This window comes from Cheilinus undulatus, linkage group 6 (assembly GCF_018320785.1).
Source record: "Cheilinus undulatus linkage group 6, ASM1832078v1, whole genome shotgun sequence".
NCBI classification, from domain to species: domain Eukaryota; kingdom Metazoa; phylum Chordata; class Actinopteri; order Labriformes; family Labridae; genus Cheilinus; species Cheilinus undulatus.
Window position 1 is genome coordinate 8,527,496 of NC_054870.1, and position 20,253 is coordinate 8,547,748.

Here is a 20,253-nt window from a genome sequence, read left to right on the forward strand (position 1 = left end):
TGAAAGCATGTAGGGCTGTTGAACAAGTGAACAAGTGAGTTCTAATATCAGGTCACCACTGAAGATGCACTGAAAATAGATTATATGAATGAACATGCTAAATTGCAGTCTCTTGGTATGTGAATGCCTTAAACGCTTTGCTAATGCAAACTGTAAACAGGACATGACAGGACTTAGATGGAATGAGCTGAAAACTGAGAAGAGCCAATCAAATCTACCCGGTTGTGTTCTATACTATAAAACAATCAAGGAGATAAAGCTTATGATATCAGGGGATTTCAGCAGGTCAATCCCATATATAACTTAAGTGACAGAATACGTTCTTTTTCTTCCACTTGAGAACTTTAAATGTTTTGTGAAGTTTCTACATTCAGATTATTTCCCCACTGGTTGACTGAAGATAAGCGTCTTCTACATATTCTTACTGAAAACTTGAAAAATACTCTGTCCTTGGCCTTTTGCTGCTACTTCTCCTCTCCCATAATGCATCACTGCAGTCAGGGCGAGCTGTGGCACCTGGCCCGTTGGGTTGGCATGTCCTTGGCGGTGGGGAGGCTCCACTTAACGGGCCGACAATTTAAACATTAACAGGCCAGCCTGTAAAGCAGCGCCGGGCGAGGAATGCAGCACAAAACACACATATGCTAAACGCTTAAACACACACACACATAAAACACACACAGCGCTGAGTCATGTAAGCTCTGGAGGAGAGTTAACGACAGGATTAACAGAGCAGGGCCGAAACTCTCTGAAATAAGAGCTTCTGTCTCCAAACAGGAAAGAGCATTTTCCCTCCAACGCTTGTTAGAGTCACGACCGAACGTCATGAGTGTGTTTGGCTAGTCCCCCTGCCGACGATTAGCCTCTCACGCAAACCTCTGTTAGACGGATTTGAATGTTTAATCGATTAGCAGCAAATGTCCCCATGGCTCAGTGAAAAGTATGGAGGCTGACAAGGACAAATGTGCTGAAACAGCTCAAAAGTTTTCCATAAACAGAGACAGGCCTTGAATTCAGAAACAATGAATGTAATCAAAAACAAATTTAAAAGAAACATGCTTGGAGAGACTGCAGGCCAAAAAGGGAAAGAAAACAACACACAAACCAATAAAACAACTGCAGATCCAGATATCATGACCAAAGTGCTTTAAGCCTGGTGAGATGTTAAGTGTTGCAGTTTCTTTGTCAGGAAGAAGCTGTACTGCAACTAAAACTGGACTTTGAAATACAACTAAACTTGTTAGTCTGACTGAAACCACTCATCCATCCATTTTCTTCTGATCAGTTCACAGCAACAGGCTAGAACATTTAGACATCCTTCTACTTATTGCAACATTTTCCAGCTTAACCTGGGAAATTTCAGGGTGCCCCTGGGCCAGATGGGATATATAAGGTCCCCAGCAGGACCTTGGTCTGTCCCAAGGTTTCCTCCCATTTGGACATCCCTGGAAGGCGTCCGCAGGAGGCAACAAGGAGGCATCCAGATCAGATGCTTGAACCATTTCAACTGACTCCTTTTAATGTCTTCACATTAGACATAGACTCTTCTCCTAGTTCTACCTGGATGTATGAACGTCTCATCCTACCTCTAAAACTGAGCTGAGCCACCCTCAGGAGGAAACTCATTTCAGTTGCTTGTATCTGCGATCTTAATCTTTCAGTTACTACCCAGCTGTCAGAGTTAGGGACGGGTACTGAATTCTGTACTTTTATAGGTACTGAATAAATTCCGCCGGTAGTACTATCTTGATTAATGCAAAATCAAACGGTCCCTATTTTGGTACTTATAGGCATCCTTGTGACTGTGAGAGAGTGGAAGAGTAGGCAGTTTTCCATATTAGACGCAAACGCAGCAGTGCACGAACGAGGGCAAAATGACAAAGCAAGCACGATCTTTGAGGCAAGGCTTGCCACAGCAATACTGCTAATCTGAGGAAGCAAAGTGATGAATAATGATTCAGATCAGTGCTTGCTGCTTCAGCTTCCTTCTGTCTTACTCACTCGCTCCCCTCCCTCTCTACCTCTCTTGCTTCGAAAACTGTAAACAGTGTGATTTGCCCGTTTATCATGTGGATATCAACCATTGAAATATACCAGATAAAAGCACAAGTTTGTTCTCTCTAACAGAGACTCAATGAAGCTCAAACCCGCTCAGGCATGGTATGGATTGCCCAGTGTGAGTGCATCCTAAAAAATGCTCTGCATGTCTCCAACTCGGCACAGCTGATGCTGTATGAAGCTCTCTGTCAGGATCGATAGATCAAGTGGGATTTTTTAGGAGTGACACAGCCACAGGCTCATCCTCACTGCTTAGTTTAATCGCAGTACAAAACAATTTGCCACATTTTACACATTTTTTAGGTAAATACAAGAAGAATGCAATGGACCCAGTGTGCAAGGTTCAGGTGTGGGACGTTTTTTTTTTGGATTAAGGCTCTGTTATGCTTCTGCATGTACGACTACATGATTGACTGATTGACGAGTGTGGAGCGGCTCTGCTTTTACCCGACAAAGTTGACATGTTAGTTTTGTTGACAAAGAACTGCACAAGGAAAGAAGATGCGAGGAAAGAAGGAAAGGAGACGTACAGGTGGTAGTAGGGCTGGGTTTTCATTTAATATATTCAATATTTAAAAAAACAGTAGGTTTTTCATGTTGGAGTAATTTGCAAAAATGCGTGTGATGTTACATTACAAGCAGTGTTTGATGTTGTTTTGATATATTTGATATTTGATACTGTATTGATAGTGACAAATAAATATCTAAAATTCAGAAGTTTTGAGGGTTTGTTTTTTTTTTTAACTAAATAAAATTGATAATTGCATATGTACATACACAAAAGTACCAAAAATGGGTACTGTTGCATACCGGTACTGATTTGCAGGCACTGGGCATCGGTACCATACCAGCTTAAATGTGAAAGGTACCGATCCCTAGTCAGAGTGCCTCACCACATCTCTAATGCTGAGACCAGCCAACCTCCAGAGAAATCTTTTTTTGACCACTTGTATCTGCAGTCTCATTTTTTGGTAGCTCATGGCCATAGGTGAGGGTTGGAACTGAGATTGACCAGTAAATTGAAAGCTTTGGCTTTTGCTCAGCTCCCTCTTCTCCACAATGGCCCAGTACAATGTCTGCAATACTGGAGAAGCTGCACCAATCCACCCAGCGATCTTATGCTCCATTGTACCTCCATCTGTTGATAAGAACTTATGGTTCCACATTCATCCTTGTGTACTCGAGCTTTGACAATCAGTCTGAAGATGTACTAATTCAAATTTTTTAGTTAGACAAAATACCTACTGTTGCCCAGAAGTAGCAGCATAAATGCTTACCATAGCGTGTGCTGCATGTCTATTAAAAGTAAAGCATACATGCAAAAATTACAAAGCTCTAAAGCTGCCTAGTATTTTACTGTTTGACATACAACCAGTTAGCTGGTTGCTAACTTGCTAAATAAGAAAAAGTCCAATAATAGCAAACCTAAAATGGCTTCATATCACCACCTAGTGGTGACAAACATACTTAAGGCCAATCCCATTTCTACCCCTTAACCCTTCACTTTCGCCCTCTCCTTTGTCCACCCCTTCCCCTTGCCCCTCAGAACAGAGTGATAAGGGGTGAGATCCTTCCCTTAAGAAACGAGACACCATTTAATTGCTTTTCATGATCACACATTTCCGATAAACAGCGTGTTATCAGAGGTGACAATAAAGCTTTGACCATACCTTTCATGTATTGATTTTCATATATACAGTTAATAGCCTTGGTTTACACGTGTACATACTGAAAATTCAGTAACCTCCCATCCCCAGTGGCTAAAGATTGGATATATGAGAAAACACAGCTGTTGTGTTTTCTATAATCATTATGCCGAAAATATTTTTACATTTATGCGCCTCCTTCATAGTCCGTTATGCCATTTCGCAAGTGAACACAGTGCAAGTGTGGTCCTGGAAATTCTTCGTTTCAAGGACTACGTAGCCCTTAGCCCTATAATCAAGAGAGAATAGGGCTACGCCTTGACCTGACTTGAGCGTGCAAAACTGAGGGAAGGGCTAAGATGAGGGCTAAGAGGTAGAAATGGGATCAACCCTTACTTCAATGAACGGATTCTCCTCAAGGGAAGGAATGATACATACAACCACCAGCTGCTGCAGGTTGATCTCACGTGGAGAGCCCAGAGCTGATATTGTATTTCAAGTAGAGAAAGAGGAGACATTTAATCTTGTTTTTTTTCCCTACAATATAGACTTTTAAGCAGGTCAATGCTTTAATACCACAGGAACAAAAAAGACAAAATGATCTCCTGGAGACCCAAAACTGGCAAGTTCATTATTTTGTCAATTTTCCAACCTACACATACAAAAGGTTTACTAAAAAGCAGAAGTGGAAAAAGTACCGGACTATTGTACTCAAGTTAAAATGACTTTGGTTTACATCTACTGTCGTACAAGTAAAAGTACTGATCTATAAGTCCACTTAAGTAAAAGTAGCAGAAAGTTATTTCAGAATTTACTCAAAGCAGTGAATACTGAGTATCTACTTTTCATACCTAAAGGGGGTTGTCAGTAAAATATGATCTTTCCTTAATGTGCAATAACTACAAGAGAACATGGATCTCCAAACAGGTTGGTTATTATAAGGTGTGACTAAACCTAAAGTGAAATGCAAAAGCTATATTGGATGAAATGTGAGATCATTCTCTTGATATGTGCTAATGACTGCCGTGTGCTGTTAAAGTCGAACTACTGGTCCTTTTTGTTGTTGCCAGAAATCTTGGACCTCCTCACTTTGGCTTTAAATGCTTAATTTTGTACTTAATACTTTCTAAAATGTAATGGAATACAATACTTCCACCCCAAAATCTCTCCATATCACTGCTCTGTTTTAGCATGAGGACACCGGCACTCGCTCTCATTTGATCACCCATCATTTCAACCATCTCTCTCGTAACTCAAGACATCTTTGGGTTAAAAATATCAATGTTTATCTTTAAAATTGTGTTTTTTAGTACTTTCAAATGTAAAAGAAAGGGTATACTGTATTGTTTAAAGCACGTGGGATCAAAAAAAGTATCAAAAATCTTGACAACCTGACTCCAACAGTAGATATGGCAGAGGGTGTATGTCTCTTAGTTGGCTGCCTTAACTATGAAGTGCTCTGAGAAACACTGAGAATCTCTGCAGCACCTGCTTTATTTTCACAGGATGTTTCTGCTGTTGTGTTTGTTTCAGACTAATTTGGTTTTGAATTTGTGTCGTTTCTGATGCTGCACACTTTTTCTGGTCATAGGAAACGTTCCAGCTCATTTGTCCCTGTCAGCCACTGGAGAGCTGGGATAAAAGGAAGCAGCACGTTTTGGAAAATGTTCCTACTTTTTTGTTGACAGGCTGATAAATGATGTTTCATGCACTCTTCCTCATCTATAAAACAAGCACACAAACACAACAAACACCTCCTATTATAAGAGTGTGTGTGGTCTCACCTTGGCCAGACTCTGGGGGTGTGTCTCATGCAGAGCCAGGCTGGTCAAGTTGGACAGGGTGGTCTCATCCAGCCACTGAGGCCTCTTCTTCTCCTCCTCCTCCTCGTTCTCCTGCAGCCTCGTCAGGACCTCCTGCAGGGTCTCCTCCCTCACCTCATACTCTGGGCAGAGCAGCAGACTCTGCAGGAGCTGGCTTGAGAGTTCAGGGCCTCCCCACAGCTCTGGGGTCTCCAGGCTGGCGCTGAGGGCTAACCGAGCCAAGCTGAGCAGGTACTGGGTGCTGCCTGGTCCCTGGGGGGAGGAGGAGATGATGAGCTCTGAGTCCCTGAGGATAGTCAGGGCTTCACGACGTAGATCAGCACCCTCTGAGTCTGAAAAACACAAAAAGATTGATCTCAAATTATACAGCAGGTTGAGGTTTTTATGACATCTTTAAATCCTACTGGTTAGTCCGAGGCAAATACAAGCATTACAAGCACATTACTTACGTGGTGAAATATGCAGACGACAAAAGTGATGGCACAAGAAGGTTGAGGTTGATATTTGGCATAAGCTATAACACCTCTCAATACATTAACAGTCCAGATGAAAAAGTAGACTTTTTCCACTCTTTTGTTCTCTCTCTGTCTCTTTGATAGCCAGCAGGTATCTGACAGTACTTTAAACCCTGCATGTTCAGGACTAAGATTTAGAGTAGAGATGTTTCAATAGCATTTTTTCCTTCTAGATACCGATTCTGGTCCCAGAACAATGGGGATCAGTCGATACCAAGTACCAACCCAATACTGGTGTTAACTTTCTGGACTGACTGTGCTGTGGAAAACTAGCACATTATTTTAGCCCTGAAGTGATCTCAGAACCATTTAAACAAATACAATCACCATGTTCAGCTTGTTTTTTCCTGCTAATTATTGTGAGTTACTGCAAAACAACATCACAGGCTCTTTCTCCTCATTATGCTCTATTCAGTCTGTCTCCATTATGACCTGCGTGTTTTAGCATCCAACTGATGGACAGCCCCTCACAAAGCATTCTGGGAAAACACTGATACAATATGGCCATTTGCCTATAAGCTAGTGGCAATATTTGATTTAAAATGGATAAGAAGTGGAAAAAAAAATTCAGTACTGGATCTGCAGGTGTCGATTTAATCCTTCAAGTCCCCAAAAACTCACCCCAACTAACTACAAGAGCTACAGTAAAGGCTATGAATGCATGGACAATGTTAATGCATCTGCACAACGGCTAGCTTCAATGCTAGTCTGGAAGTTAAGTTAGGTAAAGTTATAATTATTGCTATTATTATCATTATACTTCAGCCAGAAAACACGCCAGCTAACACTACGCTCTCAGTAAAGCAGTTTCTGGCCCAAAACAAACCACAGAGCTTGATCACCCTCCTTATTCACCTGATCTACCACCGTGTGACTTTTTGCTCTGTCCTAAGATCAAATCTGTGCTAAAAGGTTTTGAGTCTGTGTCTGAAGTTAAGAAAAGAATGACAGAGGTTCTGAGGCAACTGAAGAAGGTCTACTGCGCTGCTTTGATCAGTAGAAGACCTGAATGCAGTGATGTCAGTGATGCAGGAGGGGAGTATATTGAAGGAGAAAGACAATGAAAAATGTTTATGATTGAAAAAAATGTATCAGAGCATTAGTCTCGTTTTTTACTAGCCATACCTCGTACATACAGAGAATAATGACTGTCACGCTGCCTTCAAACTTTACTGCTGCAGTGGGTCCTTTGTTTCTGTTCTTCTCTGCTGCTTTAAAAACAGTACTTCCTGTGTGCAGTGTTGTCCAGTGCTAACATATAACATGGCTAAATGAAGCAAAATATAAAGTTAAACCAAACAAATAAGATGTATTGGATGTATTTCCGATAACAACTTTGGAACCTGAACAACTCTGGTTTCGAAAGCTGATTAACAGTACACCACATAAGGGTCCTTGTGCTATGCATTTATTTATTTATATAATTGCAAGTGTTGATGGAACTATGGATGTACCGGAGTAACGAAATTAGTGTGAAATCCATTCCCTATTTCACATGCAAGGTGCACAACATTGAAAAGAATTTAGCAGCAAGAAGAGGGCAGTTCTTCATTCATTGTTGCTGTCAGGCAGCGCCTTAATGTTTTCAATCAGGAGTTTGAATGATTCAAGTAACTGACAGACTTCAATTATCTAGTGCACAACACAAAAAGCTGACATCAGGGAGTAATTCACAAATTACCAGATCAGAGGTCTCCTGAAATTCAAAAATCAAACCAGTTTGTAGGACAAAGCCTGCTTTGTAGATGAAAGACAGGCATTTAAAGTGGATCTTATACACCAAACTTTACAGTAATTGAAAAACTCTCAGAAGCTTGATCTCTTGAGTCAAAATTTTCTCCAAACTAAACAAACAAATTAGACAAAAACAGACGAGACAGGAGCTCAGACTTCACAGCATCCCTGTTCTTTTCTATTTTCACTTTTATTGAAGCGGCTGCGTCACTGTCTGTGCAGATGTACCCGCTGCTGGGCCAGCTCGGCCACCTGTGAGCACACACCCATTGAGACTGACCGACAAACACACAAATAAACATGCACATGCATGCACAAACACACACTTCCTCTGAAATATAAGATTGATCGAGAGAGAGAGCGTAGAGAAACCTAACGCTGAGCTCCTCCCTGCTGCACACAGAGCCCGCTTTCACAGCCAACTCAATTAAACACATACAGAAAGCTTATGAAACCCAGTGTAACTGAATCCCACCCTCAGCTCTTCTCTGACAAAAGAGCGGGAAACACCACATTCCTCCAGAGATGGTCGAGTTAGCGTGGAGACGGGCCGGGTTACTGAGGAACATGATCCTCAAAGGGGGGTCCAGGGCCAAATAAGCATGCCCTAATGGTTATAATGGGGGGCAGGGGCACAGTAATGACAGTCATGATGAAGGGAGGACGGAGGAGGAGGAAGGCAGGCGTGTCAAAGAGAAAACAGCTGTCTGTCATAGAGGAGAGACAGCATGCTAACATTAGCCTGTCATACTCTGATATCATCACATATAATCATTCATGCACACAATGAACACTGAAGGGGAAAGAAAAGCAAGGGAAAGGAGAACTTTTCAGCCTTTTTAAAGAAAGAAAGAAAGAAAGAAAGAAAGAAAGAAAGAAAGAAATCATGCTCACTCTGGAAATCAGTTCCTTGATGAGAGTCAGACTTGACCATGTTGATTTTTCATTAAATCTGACATTGTTACGTCTTAGTCAAAGAAACTTGAAGCTTCTCTTATGACAAGACTTTAAATCAGTCCCTCCAGGAAATTGTGAAGTCACTTTTGCAACTAGTATTGCTATTTTAACTGATCCCCAAAAATTCTACACAGCGTTGCAATTCTCTCCAAATCTCCTCAACCCCAGCTCGTGCCTACATGTTCATCAGACTCACTTTGTTGTTATTGGTTGAGAAGCTGAAGACATGCAACACATAAACTCACTTCTACTAACTAAAACTTCTGCAAATGCTCAAGTCAATTTTCTCCTTTTTTTTCAGACAAAAGACAGGGTTAACTTTTTTGCTGGGCATGCATATTGCTGACTTGTCAAGCCAGATTGACGGTTTCACATATCAGTGGCATGGAGTATATGTCTCATCCATGTGGGCAACAGCTCAGTCTGTGATTGGGAAGGACAGAACCTTTGAAAAAGATCTCAGAGGATGATTGAGCATTCTGTCACATTGATCACAGGCCAGAGCAACAAAACATGACACAGCAGGCATGTGCAGTCCCGGGGAGTTAACTATATAATGCTAGCTCCACAGGCAACCTTTATTGTTGTTCACTATCACTGGTGCCAGTTGGTAGATTAAAGTCTTGCTGAAGCAGCTTAAAGCTGGGTATACAGTGTGCAGTTTCAAGGCGATCATACGACAGTCGTAGCAGAATATCATCTCATACTTTGTGACTGAATCGCTTACGATACATGACCATCACGCATGAGTTGTGTGCTCACACTGTAAGGTCCGACGGTCATGCACAACTTGAGTGCTCACACTGTACAAGTGAAGTCGGGACGGACTGTGACAAAAACCTGTGGAGTTACCTTTTAAAAAGTCTCACACACTGAGGGTGAAGTGTTTCCAGCATCTCTCCCAGTTTCTCTCTTTCTCTCTCCCACTATTTCTCTCTATCCCACACACACAAACAGCATCACCATCTATGTCAGCTGCAGGTCTGCAGGTAAAAATATTTCCTGCTTGTTTATTGCCTTTATCATAGCAGGTGTGGGGGCATCAGACAGTCATTCCAGCTGTTGTAATTGTACTTTAGAACATTGTCTGACAGTTTACAAAGGAAAACAATCCACCAAAGATGTTTATTCCGCTCGCATTTCTGCTCTCACAGTGAAGTGTCTGGAGTCGTATGACCAATATATCAAACATGCCAGAAATCCTCCCGACCAGTCGGGAGCAGGTCATCAGGTATTAACTGCACTACTGTTAGAAAAATAAATTATTAAGTGATAATAGGTGAGGGATATCTAGAATTACAAATCTAGGACTTTTTCCTTTCTTTTTGTTTTATCAGCGAACCAACCCCATACCAAACTGTGACCCCTGTGAACCGTTGCACCCCTACTGGTTACCATTGTTTACCACCTTGCAGTACAACTAAGCCACACCCCCTAATGACTGCCTTGTCCTCAAATTACACTGACTTATACTGTCATTCTATGGCTAGGAACAATCATTTCAGTGTGAAGCTTTGCAAGATTGATCTGCCAGATGAAATACATGTAATCTGGCCATTCCATCTGCTTTCCAAGGTTAGCATATAGCAGCTCACAATGAAGTCCACACTTGAAAAGAACTCTTCTGCAAAACATGTCTGGAGGATAGCTGCTATACATGTGTGTTTTTGGATGTGTTAGCTGCCATTATACTGTACATATTTTCTGTTTTATGAACAAATCTGAAATAAACACAAGATACCTGAAACCCAATCATTCTCCTGATATTGGCCCCCACAAATCAATTGAGCAGACTAATGAGCAGCAAAAAGGCAGCGCCTCACCAGGGTTGTCAACTTAGAACCTCCCTTTTTCCAGCATTTGGGTAAATTATTCCAACAATACCTCAGGAGACCTGAACAATGAGCTCTGGTGTCATTTAGTTCAGAAAGTATTTTCAAAAAGATTTTGATTTGCATTTCAAAGAGTGTGGAGTATAACCATTATTTGGGAAAAGTTCATAGACACTTCTTTGAACTTTGTTACTAAGCACATGCACCCTAGGTTCTGCTTCTTTTACCAGAGAGAATAGTTCAACATAAATACATTAGCATTTAATTTTGAATAATTGTTATTTGTCCTAAGATCCTTAGGATCATGTTTTCCATTGTAACTGACATTTATTACTGTTCTGTGCATTTAAATCTTAATAACTTTATGCAAATAAATTATGTTTTTCTCAGAAATTTTGTAGCCTTGAAACTTTTTGGTAAGGAAGCATTCAACACCAAAAACACTTGTTACTGTTTTTATAAATTCCTTTCTGTAATGCCACTGGAAAACAAGATGTCAAAACATTCTGCCACAAAAAGGCCCACAGAATTCAACCGATTTTGGCTGCAACAATCACAAAAGCAGCTGTGAAATCCTTCACGGACTGTTCAACATGGAAAAACAAAATAAAGAACCGAGGTCTGTACAATTGCAGTCCAAAAAGACACAAAAACACAGCAGTAATAGCATCTGTAAAAACTTGTAGGCCATTTCCAGAAACGTATAGTTCAAAAGTGGGTCATGTGCTGATGGGAGCAGTGAGCTCACCTGTGTGATGGTTTATGAGTGAGCAGCTGAAAATAACACACGTGTGATGGCCTGTTTTACAGCACAGGTCAAATATTTTAACTAAATGTAACATCTGCTTTAAATAAGTCTGCTCCTGTACAGGTGATGGGCTGAGACAGATGAGAAGAATAAACTGAACAGTGTAAACTGCAAACTGAACTTTTGAAAACACCAACATTTAACACCAAACTTTATTATACTGGTGTCAGAATCTTAAAGGTATCCATTATAGCCAAAAATACAGAACCGGATACCATCTAAAGCCCTTTAAAAATTAGTGATAAAATATTTACCAAACTGCCCAAAGAAGCAGTCTTTGCAGGATGTTGCACTTTGCTGTCGACAAAATCACTTCAATTCTTTGTTCATTCAGCATTAATATCATGCATCAGAACAGAGAAGAAGCTGCTCTAAATAGTCATTAAACATTTCAATGACTTGGACAGATGCAAAAATAAAAAATGCAATGACAGAGAAAAGGTTCCGATGCAACATAAAATTGTACTATTTCATTTTGTTGAGATGGAAAACTAAATAGCTGCCCTCCTCAGTTAGATATACTTTCCTAAACTCTTTTTGCCCTCCAGACTTGCAGGCCAATCATGTGAGTGAGCACTATGAAAAGCAGTTAATGTATGTAGCCAAGCCCGGAATTTCTAGCATTAGAGACAAGCAGTAGGGTATAAAGTCTCACACTGATACACTCACTGACCATGTCTGTTTTCCAGGTAATTCCAGTTTAATACCTGGAATTGCAAACATTCCGAAACCCAGGGGTGAATTAATACAAGTGTGGTTGTCTAAATAGAGTAATATCTGAATATTTCTGCCTGTGTAGAGTACTTACTACCCGTTAAAGGTGATTTGATGCAAACACTGCTGCACAGCCTGGCTCAGGTTGTTAATACTATCTAGTTTGATAGTCTGCTTCAGTACAGAGAGACTTGCAATAATAAAGGCCCATTAATGCACACTAAATGCAGAGGTTGATGACTCAAAACACTATTTTACCATCAGAATCTATAGCCACACACTGTAAACACAGTAAATTCATGCCAATTCACTCAAAATGCCATTTATTGGTCCCTCTTTCTTCCTCTGAGCTCTTTTTAACCACTCAAAATGAAACTGAAGACTGAAGAAGGAAGGAAAGAAATGGACAGAGGGGGCTTTTTATGAGTCTGCTTGGATCAAAGGAGCTGCAGAGAAATGTGAGCACACACACAAACACATGTAAACACAGAACTGTGTGTGGAGCTGATGGGATCTGGCTGCTGAATATAAAGTCTGCTCTGAACACAAAGAATTGAGGAGAGAGGAGAAAGTGAGATTAAAAACTGAGTTTGTCTTAGTCTTCAGACATAATTTAGTACTAATTTAGTTGCAGTGAAGAATTTTCACAGTCACAAGGTTATGGCTGATTTTTTTGTAATTTTGATGCCATCAACAATCCTTTCTTATGTGAGTCTTATAGATTATAACTTTTCTGTTATTTGATAGAACATGAGATAACAATTAACTCTTAACAGATCTTGCGTACATGAACTTAGCACAAAAAGGAAGAAAATTTGTATTTGGCGGATCATATCTTTGTTGTAACAATGCTTCTTAGCAATAACTCTTACACCGATGGAAAGCCTGTTTGTTTCCCTTTTAAATGGTGCCACATTTCTAAGGAACATGCATTTGTTGGAGGAGCAGCAGGGCAGACTATGTGGGCAGCACCCATGAAAAATTACCATGCCAAACAGCTTATTCTGCTGTTGCAACTGACTGTTGTTCTAAGCTTCTGGTACCCCCAGGTGCTGAAATTCAAGTGCCTGATTAGCACTTGATGGCCTGATCTGGATAGGGCCTGTGTGGTAGGGCAACTTCAAGCTGGTGTTCTGCAAAATTAAGTTGCACCATTATTTGAAGTAAGCCCTATTGCCATCTCCAAACTGAAGGCAGTTACTAAAGGTAGGGTACATACCTAAAGGTAAATATAACATGGAATGTCAGGGACAGGCCAAAAAGTAGGATCCAAAGAAGTGACATCCCTGTTTCTGTTTCCTCACCCTTTCAGTACTTAGGAACCATAGGCTGTCGCCTACAGATTTGCAGTCAAGATTTGCAGGACAGTATGTCCTGAACAGACTGCAGACAGTCAATCTCCGGTCCCATAGGGCTACCAGGAGGCCAGCCATGACTGCCCCACTGTCAGGCTTATTTGCGCTGGTGTCGGCAACACATGCTCTGGAACCTGAAGATGTGGAGGAACATTATGTTCAGCAATGAGTCCAGATGCTGCCTATGGCAGTTGGATCGTAGGGTCAAAGTGTGGAGAAGATGCCGACAACTCTATGCTGATTACTGCACTGAGTAACAGCTTTTGGTGGAGGTAGTGCAATGGTGTGGGGGCGGCATCTCCCTCACTCAAATCCTGGTTGAAGAATGGGATGCCATCCCACAGCAGTGTGTGACCAGGCTGATGGCCAGCATGAGGAGGAGATGCCAGGAAGTTGTGGCTGTGTATGGTTCTTCCACATGCTACTGAGGCTCCTGTTTGTTACATGAATAAATTGCCAAACTGCCAATATGTCTTGATTCTTCATACTTCAATCATCCAATTCACCAAAAAAGAGTCAATAGCAGGATAAGCTGTTTAGCATTGACAGAGAAGATTTGGCACATTTTTCATGGATGCAACCCACATACTCAGCTCTGCTGCTCATCCCACAAATGCATGTTCCTTACAAATGTGGCACCATTAAACGGGAGCAAACATTAAGCATTGCTACAGCAAAGAAATGATCTACCAAACACAAATTACATTACTTTTTGGGGTTGGTTTATTTATGGCTGGGAATACAACAATAATTTTTCTCTAAACAACCATAATGCAACTTTTTCACTAAAACCAGAATTTTCTGTAACTTCATTGACATTTGAACACATCATGATAATGTTTTATTTACCTTGACATTAAAGCCATTTTACTGAGGTGACTGCGAACACCATACAATGTTCCTGTAAGTCACCTGGTTAAGTTACCTAAAAAGCTTTGATCCTGTTGATTTCTACACAGATTCTTTCCTTGGATTACCATTTTAACAAATGCTGCTTGACACAAGGAGTGCCAATCACATCTGCTTTGAGCGAATGAAGAAGATTAATGATTTTTTACAGTCTGAAGACAATCTAAGGTACTGGATTTTGGTTTCAACGATGCATGTTGCTGATTTAACCTTGCAAAGCCAGTGGAATGGCCACGAGTCTCATCAAGCAGCTCCACCTTCCAAAGCTTCGAGCTGAAACTCTGTTTCACAGCCAGAGAACGTCTGAACAATCAGTGCTATTTAAGGAGAATGAGGCAGAAGCTACAGGTGTGGTTCAGTTTAACCGCAAGGCTGTAAACAACAGGTTCTGATGAGGGGATTAACGTGAATGCAGTTAAAGCAGAATTTTTATCAGAACTGGACAGCATTCTGTATTAAAAGAAAGGCAGAGAACAACACTAAAAGCTTTTGGTGGAAAAGATATTTTTGCTTTTTGCCCAACTGGCTTTGGCAAAGGTTTGATTTGGTGAAAAATTTATTGGTTTTGAATGTTCAGCAGCTCAACTCTTACAATGCAGTACCTCTTTTTGTTCACAAAAACTAACCATACATTTTGTCAGAGACTTTAATATCAAGTATCTATTTTTAGCTTGTTATTGTCTTATCACCATCGCGGTAAAAAGATAGTTGACAGTAATTTTCATAATTTTTTTCAAATAAGAATTGACTAAAAAAGATCATTGTTCTCCTCTTTTAGTCTCTATGTTACTTTATGAGAACAAACACCCGGATGTGGTTTTAACAACACATTTGATGTGCATGAGTGATAGTGTGTTCAGACATGAAGAAGAGGAAAAAATAGAGACGATTCAGACAGGATGATGTTAATAACAGAGGAGAATCAGAGGTGTGTATTCAGTTATGTAAGGATAGTTAGGCCTGGCCTCCATCTCCAGGCGTGTTTAGAGAAATCTTTGGTATTTCCACCGTCAGGACCGACATGTGTTCAGCACATGGCTCAGAGAAAACACAAGTGCCTCGCCCGCTTCCCCCTTTCTTCCCCTCCCTGTTCAGACATTAACTGGGTCAGAGGCACAAACCGGCATCTGTCCCACACCGCCTCCTTCAGTTACACATTCCTGCACCGCTGAGACCCCCATAGGGCCACGCACATGTGCAACACAACATTGCACACACATAGAGAGACGTACACAACCTCATATATGCAGCGGGGGGTTTCTGTGAGGCGGCTTCTGTCATCAATCAGTCTAAATGCAGAGTGAGGAGAACAGCCTCAGCAACAAACGTCGCAGGTTTGTCTCTTCAAAAATATCCACACAGCCTCAGCAAACAGAGGGACAGAAAATATTAAGGTGGTTGACACAGTCCTCAGAGGGTGATCAGCATCAGATCAGCAGGAAACAAGACTGAAACTAGAGGAAGAACAAATATTTACAAACTAAACAGGCTGCGAGGTAAATGGACTTTAATACATTACTAGATCAACTCCAAGGCAGCTAATTTATATGTCTTAGCAAAGGTTACGATTGCCAGACAGAGACAGTACTTCACTGTGTCACAAAGAAGGGCTGGGGGTGGGATGGGGGCCTTGGCCTCAACATGGAAGCTTCAAAAGATATGAGTTCATCCTCGAGTCAGAAAGGATATTTGCACAAAGTTTGAAGAATATCTGTGAAAGGATTGTTTGGATGTCAGGCTGGAAAACAAGGAATGAACATGACGTCCAGTGACCTTGACCTTTGCAGTGGCCTTCAAAACCTGAACAGTTCCTGCTTGAGTCAGAGTGGACATTTGTGAGAAGTTAAAAGAAAATCCATCAAAGCATTCTTAAAACATAATGAGTGGACAATCTGAAAACACCATTCATGTATTCATTGTTTAATCTTGAATAAACATGAGGACATAACCCCATTTTAAATGAAGCTGAGAGTACACCATTAACAAAACAGAAATCTTTAGTTGGTGAAGTGATGTGTAGCCAGTCTTAACTTGAGATCAACATTAGAGATTTCCCATCTTTTCTGCTCCTTTCATTTAACCTAAAAATTTCAGAAGACCTTAAAAAGTTCTCTTAAGGTATGCTATATTATATGAAAACAACAGACTGTTTAAAAGAAAGCTTTAAAGAAGCTCTGCAAATTTGCTGCCATGCTTTGCAAATACTATTCACTTTTCTCTGTGTGTTTCCATTATCAGTTTAGTGGAGCTGTAGTTTAGCTTTACAAGTCTATTATAACTGGACTACTGTTGGTGTCCTAGTATACAAGCATCAGGGCAGATCCATTTATTGAGAAGCATGTCTAACTCCTCTACAGTAGTCGGTTATTTGCCCCCTTCTGTTGTTTTTGGACCGTCTCCCTCCCCTTATAAGTGTAACTTTTTACAAGTAACTTTTAGTATTTATAAGTAGCCAAAGGGAAAGCCCCTAAAAAATCTTGAAAGTTTGAAATAAGACTGAAGATATGAAAGTATAAATCATTAAAATTACACAGATTGTATTTTTTTTTAAACACACGGCATTAATGTCATGAACATTTTGAATTTCTTTGTTGAAAGAATTAAGGACTAAAATGTAGACGACGCTGCTTCCTGTTTACCTCTATGGTGCATTGTGTGTGATCGGTTTAATTTCTCCCCACATCTTATTTCATGCATTTATTCAGACCCTGATTAAAACCTGATCCCCACTGAGGACTCACCTTCCAGCAGACTGATCCTGGATCTGCAAACACACACCAGCACATCTAGAAAGGCTCCCCTGGTCACCAAGCACAAGTTCTGTCTGCAAATCAGGAAAACAACCAGATTTTATTTTAGACTTTTACTCTGAAGATGCACCTTTGACATTAAGTTTATCTCACCGGAGAGGATCAGTGTGGCCTCACAGGGATGATTCTTCAATTTATTCACAGTTTGTTAAGCAGGACACATAAACCACATCCTTTAAAAACCTTTAATAGTGAAAGCTCCTCTTTGTGAAGTTAATGAGCTCACCCTGCAGCCTGCGGTCACTCAGTTTTATTTTCCACTGTGATCACACACACACATCCTCCCCATAAACACACTCATGAGTCAGAGTCAATCTGTTGGTTGTGAGATGTTCAGGACCTGCAGCATCTGCTGATGTCACAACTTATGTTTTTTAAACATTTAACCTTTCACTGCATCCTCTCTGATAATTGAATGAGGACTTTTATGAGAGATTTATTCACTCATTTATAAACCACACTTTAAATGTAGAGCGATTTATTTGAATCAATACAGACAGCGGTTACAGTTTGGTTGGGTTTAGGAAAAAAGTTCTAGGTCATAAATCCATTGACCTAATACTTCAGTATCAATAAAGCACTGTCCTCAATGAGTAGATGTAAGTTCTCCATATGTTCCAATGCAATGTTCTGTTGACTACTCTGAGAAGTAATCAAAAGTCAGGTAACTTTAATCAGGGTTCATACAGATTTCATCAGTTCATACTGGTCTAATTGGAACATGTTTCAAGCACTAAAATACACCCAGTCAAGGTCAACAACTGGCCTTTTTTGTCTCAGCAGTCAACTGGCAACTGAGAGCTTACCAAGACGAGCAGCGGAGGTTTCCAGAGCATTGTCTCTGCAACCCTCCAATCTGACATGATCATCTTTTCTGATTCTACAAAAGGAATGGTCATGGCAGAAGGAAGAGCTAACTACATCCTAGGAGGAGAATATGGAAGAAGTCCGAGAGCAGAAACAAGCACCAGGAGCTGTACCAGTAGCTGAGAGAGCAATGTGGGATATAGGGCTGGAACACCCACTGTCAGCCTATCGAGGTGTGTTGGGGCTTTGTAGGCCAGTCACTCTGCAGATTCTTCACAAAAGTAGGGATAGTAGGGCTGGTGGAAAAGGGGGCCATCAAGTCCATCATTGATGCTGCAGAAAGGCTCCGTGGTCAACTGCTGGCATGCGAGGCGTGGACTAATCACACTCAGCTGGGTCACCTTTGTGAGGCTGTCTGATGTTTGACAAGACCTGGGACACCCAGGACTACAGGGTACATCAGTGACGATTTATTCCATTGCATCTGGATGTATTCTGCAAGTAAGCTGTTGCTGCAAATTTGAAGTCCTGTGATTCAATTTGAAGGTTTTAGCACCCACTCCAACTTAACAGCAGCAGTGCACAACTTGGTGAAAGTGTACAATGTGATTATACTGGAAAATACTGCAGCTTGTGATTGCTATTATGATATAATACATAAAAGGTATCATGAGTCTTCTGGCTTGGTTATTAGGGAAAATGCAGAGAATAATGCTGGAATTAAACTGTCTATTTTTCAACTCAAAACACACAAATATTAAGCAGCATAAAACACCCACAATCTCAGGTTTTTATAGCACTGCTTTAAAATAACTTAATATTTCCAAAAAATACAGTTTGTCCTCTTTTGAAAAAAGGTACTTCTACAAAGTGCAATACAATGATAATTGTAGCCATTTATGCCATTGTGTAAGTCCACAGCCTACCATCAGGATTGTGATCAGATTAATTGTGCAGTACTACTTAACAGAAGGCAACTAATGAGGGAGAAAGAGGACATATAGTGGCATCATTAGCCTGGTCAATGACTGTGATAGTGCATGTCTCATACCTAATACTGTGTATTCATATCACAGTATAGCCATAGCATTCAGTCACATGACTGGTGCAGGGGACTGGATGGCAAAAAGTACTCAGGTCAGCTGCACCTGTCACTTAAAACTATGTGTATCTGCAGCACCAGGCCCTTCAGTTCTTCATCTCGTCAAAACGACCCGTGTTTACATCACTTGACAACTGCAGAAAAACTGGGATATAGTTATTGTCACTTTGGACCCTAATACAGGACCTAAGATGACATTCAAACTGTGAAAAAAAAAAAAAAAGAAGAAGAAGAAAAGTCCTTGCCAGAACTTTACTTAGATGGCGTTTATATATACCAGCCATGGAGGAGAATCCTTCTCCTTAAACCCCTGTCAGGCTAAAAGTGCCTGGCACCCTAGTCCAAGGTTTTTTTCAGAGCCTGGAGACCCCCCACTGTACCTGACAGTGGTTTAAGCATGGTAGAAGACAGCCATGCAAATTCAAGAAGGGTTCACGTGCAGACTTACATTTTAAGGATTTTTCAAACATTACTTTGATGTCAGCATAAATCTCAACAAATTACCGAGTTTTTTTATTCTACATTTAACCCATTCTATGGATTATTTTTACAAAAATGAGTAAAATATACAACTTGAAATCATTAAAAAATATTCTTTGCTTTTTGAAAGGCATCTGGCAACCCCCTCTCAGTGTCTCTCCTGACCCCCACGTTGAGAACCACTGCCCTAGTCAACCACCTACACCTGATGCTACAGTTGAATATTCTGCCAGAATTAAAGGTCAACATAAGATTCTGTGCTGCAGATATGTGAGCCAATATATCTGTTAAAAAATATTCAAAAACTTTCATATCTGCCAATGCAAATACTTAACTTTTTGGGCTAATACATAGCAATCTCAATATCAGGCCAATAACATTGTAAAAAATTAATTAACAAATAAATAAAACCAGCTAAATAAACATCCTTAGCAACCAAGGACATCAACTTTTATGTAATTTTCAACAGTAAGATGTCATTCTTGCCCACCAGGGGGCATTTCCACGTGCCTGTGATAGCACATCAAGTAAATACAGTCCCCTCCAAAAGTATTGGAATGGTGGGCCCAATTCCTTTCTTGTTGTTGTAGACTGAAAACATTTGGGTTTGTCAGTCTTCTGTGAACAGTAGATGGTGATACCTTCACTCCTGTCCTCTGGAGGTTGTTGCTGATATCACTACCAGTTTTTTTGGGTCTTTCCT

At 40.6% G+C, this 20,253-nt stretch overlaps 1 protein-coding gene across 2 annotated transcripts in view; it reads right to left on the bottom strand.

The window, feature by feature from the left end:
* Positions 1–20,253, bottom strand: part of thada (THADA armadillo repeat containing) — a 200,325-nt gene that overhangs the window by 58,726 nt on the left and 121,346 nt on the right. For both annotated transcript variants that reach the window (XM_041789514.1, XM_041789513.1), the window contains exons 31-32: positions 17,093–17,175; positions 5,489–5,859 (exon numbers count right to left, since the gene is read on the bottom strand). In XM_041789514.1, coding sequence (XP_041645448.1) covers positions 5,489–5,859; positions 17,093–17,175 — 454 coding nt within the window. The remainder of the gene's footprint in view (positions 1–5,488; positions 5,860–17,092; positions 17,176–20,253) is intronic.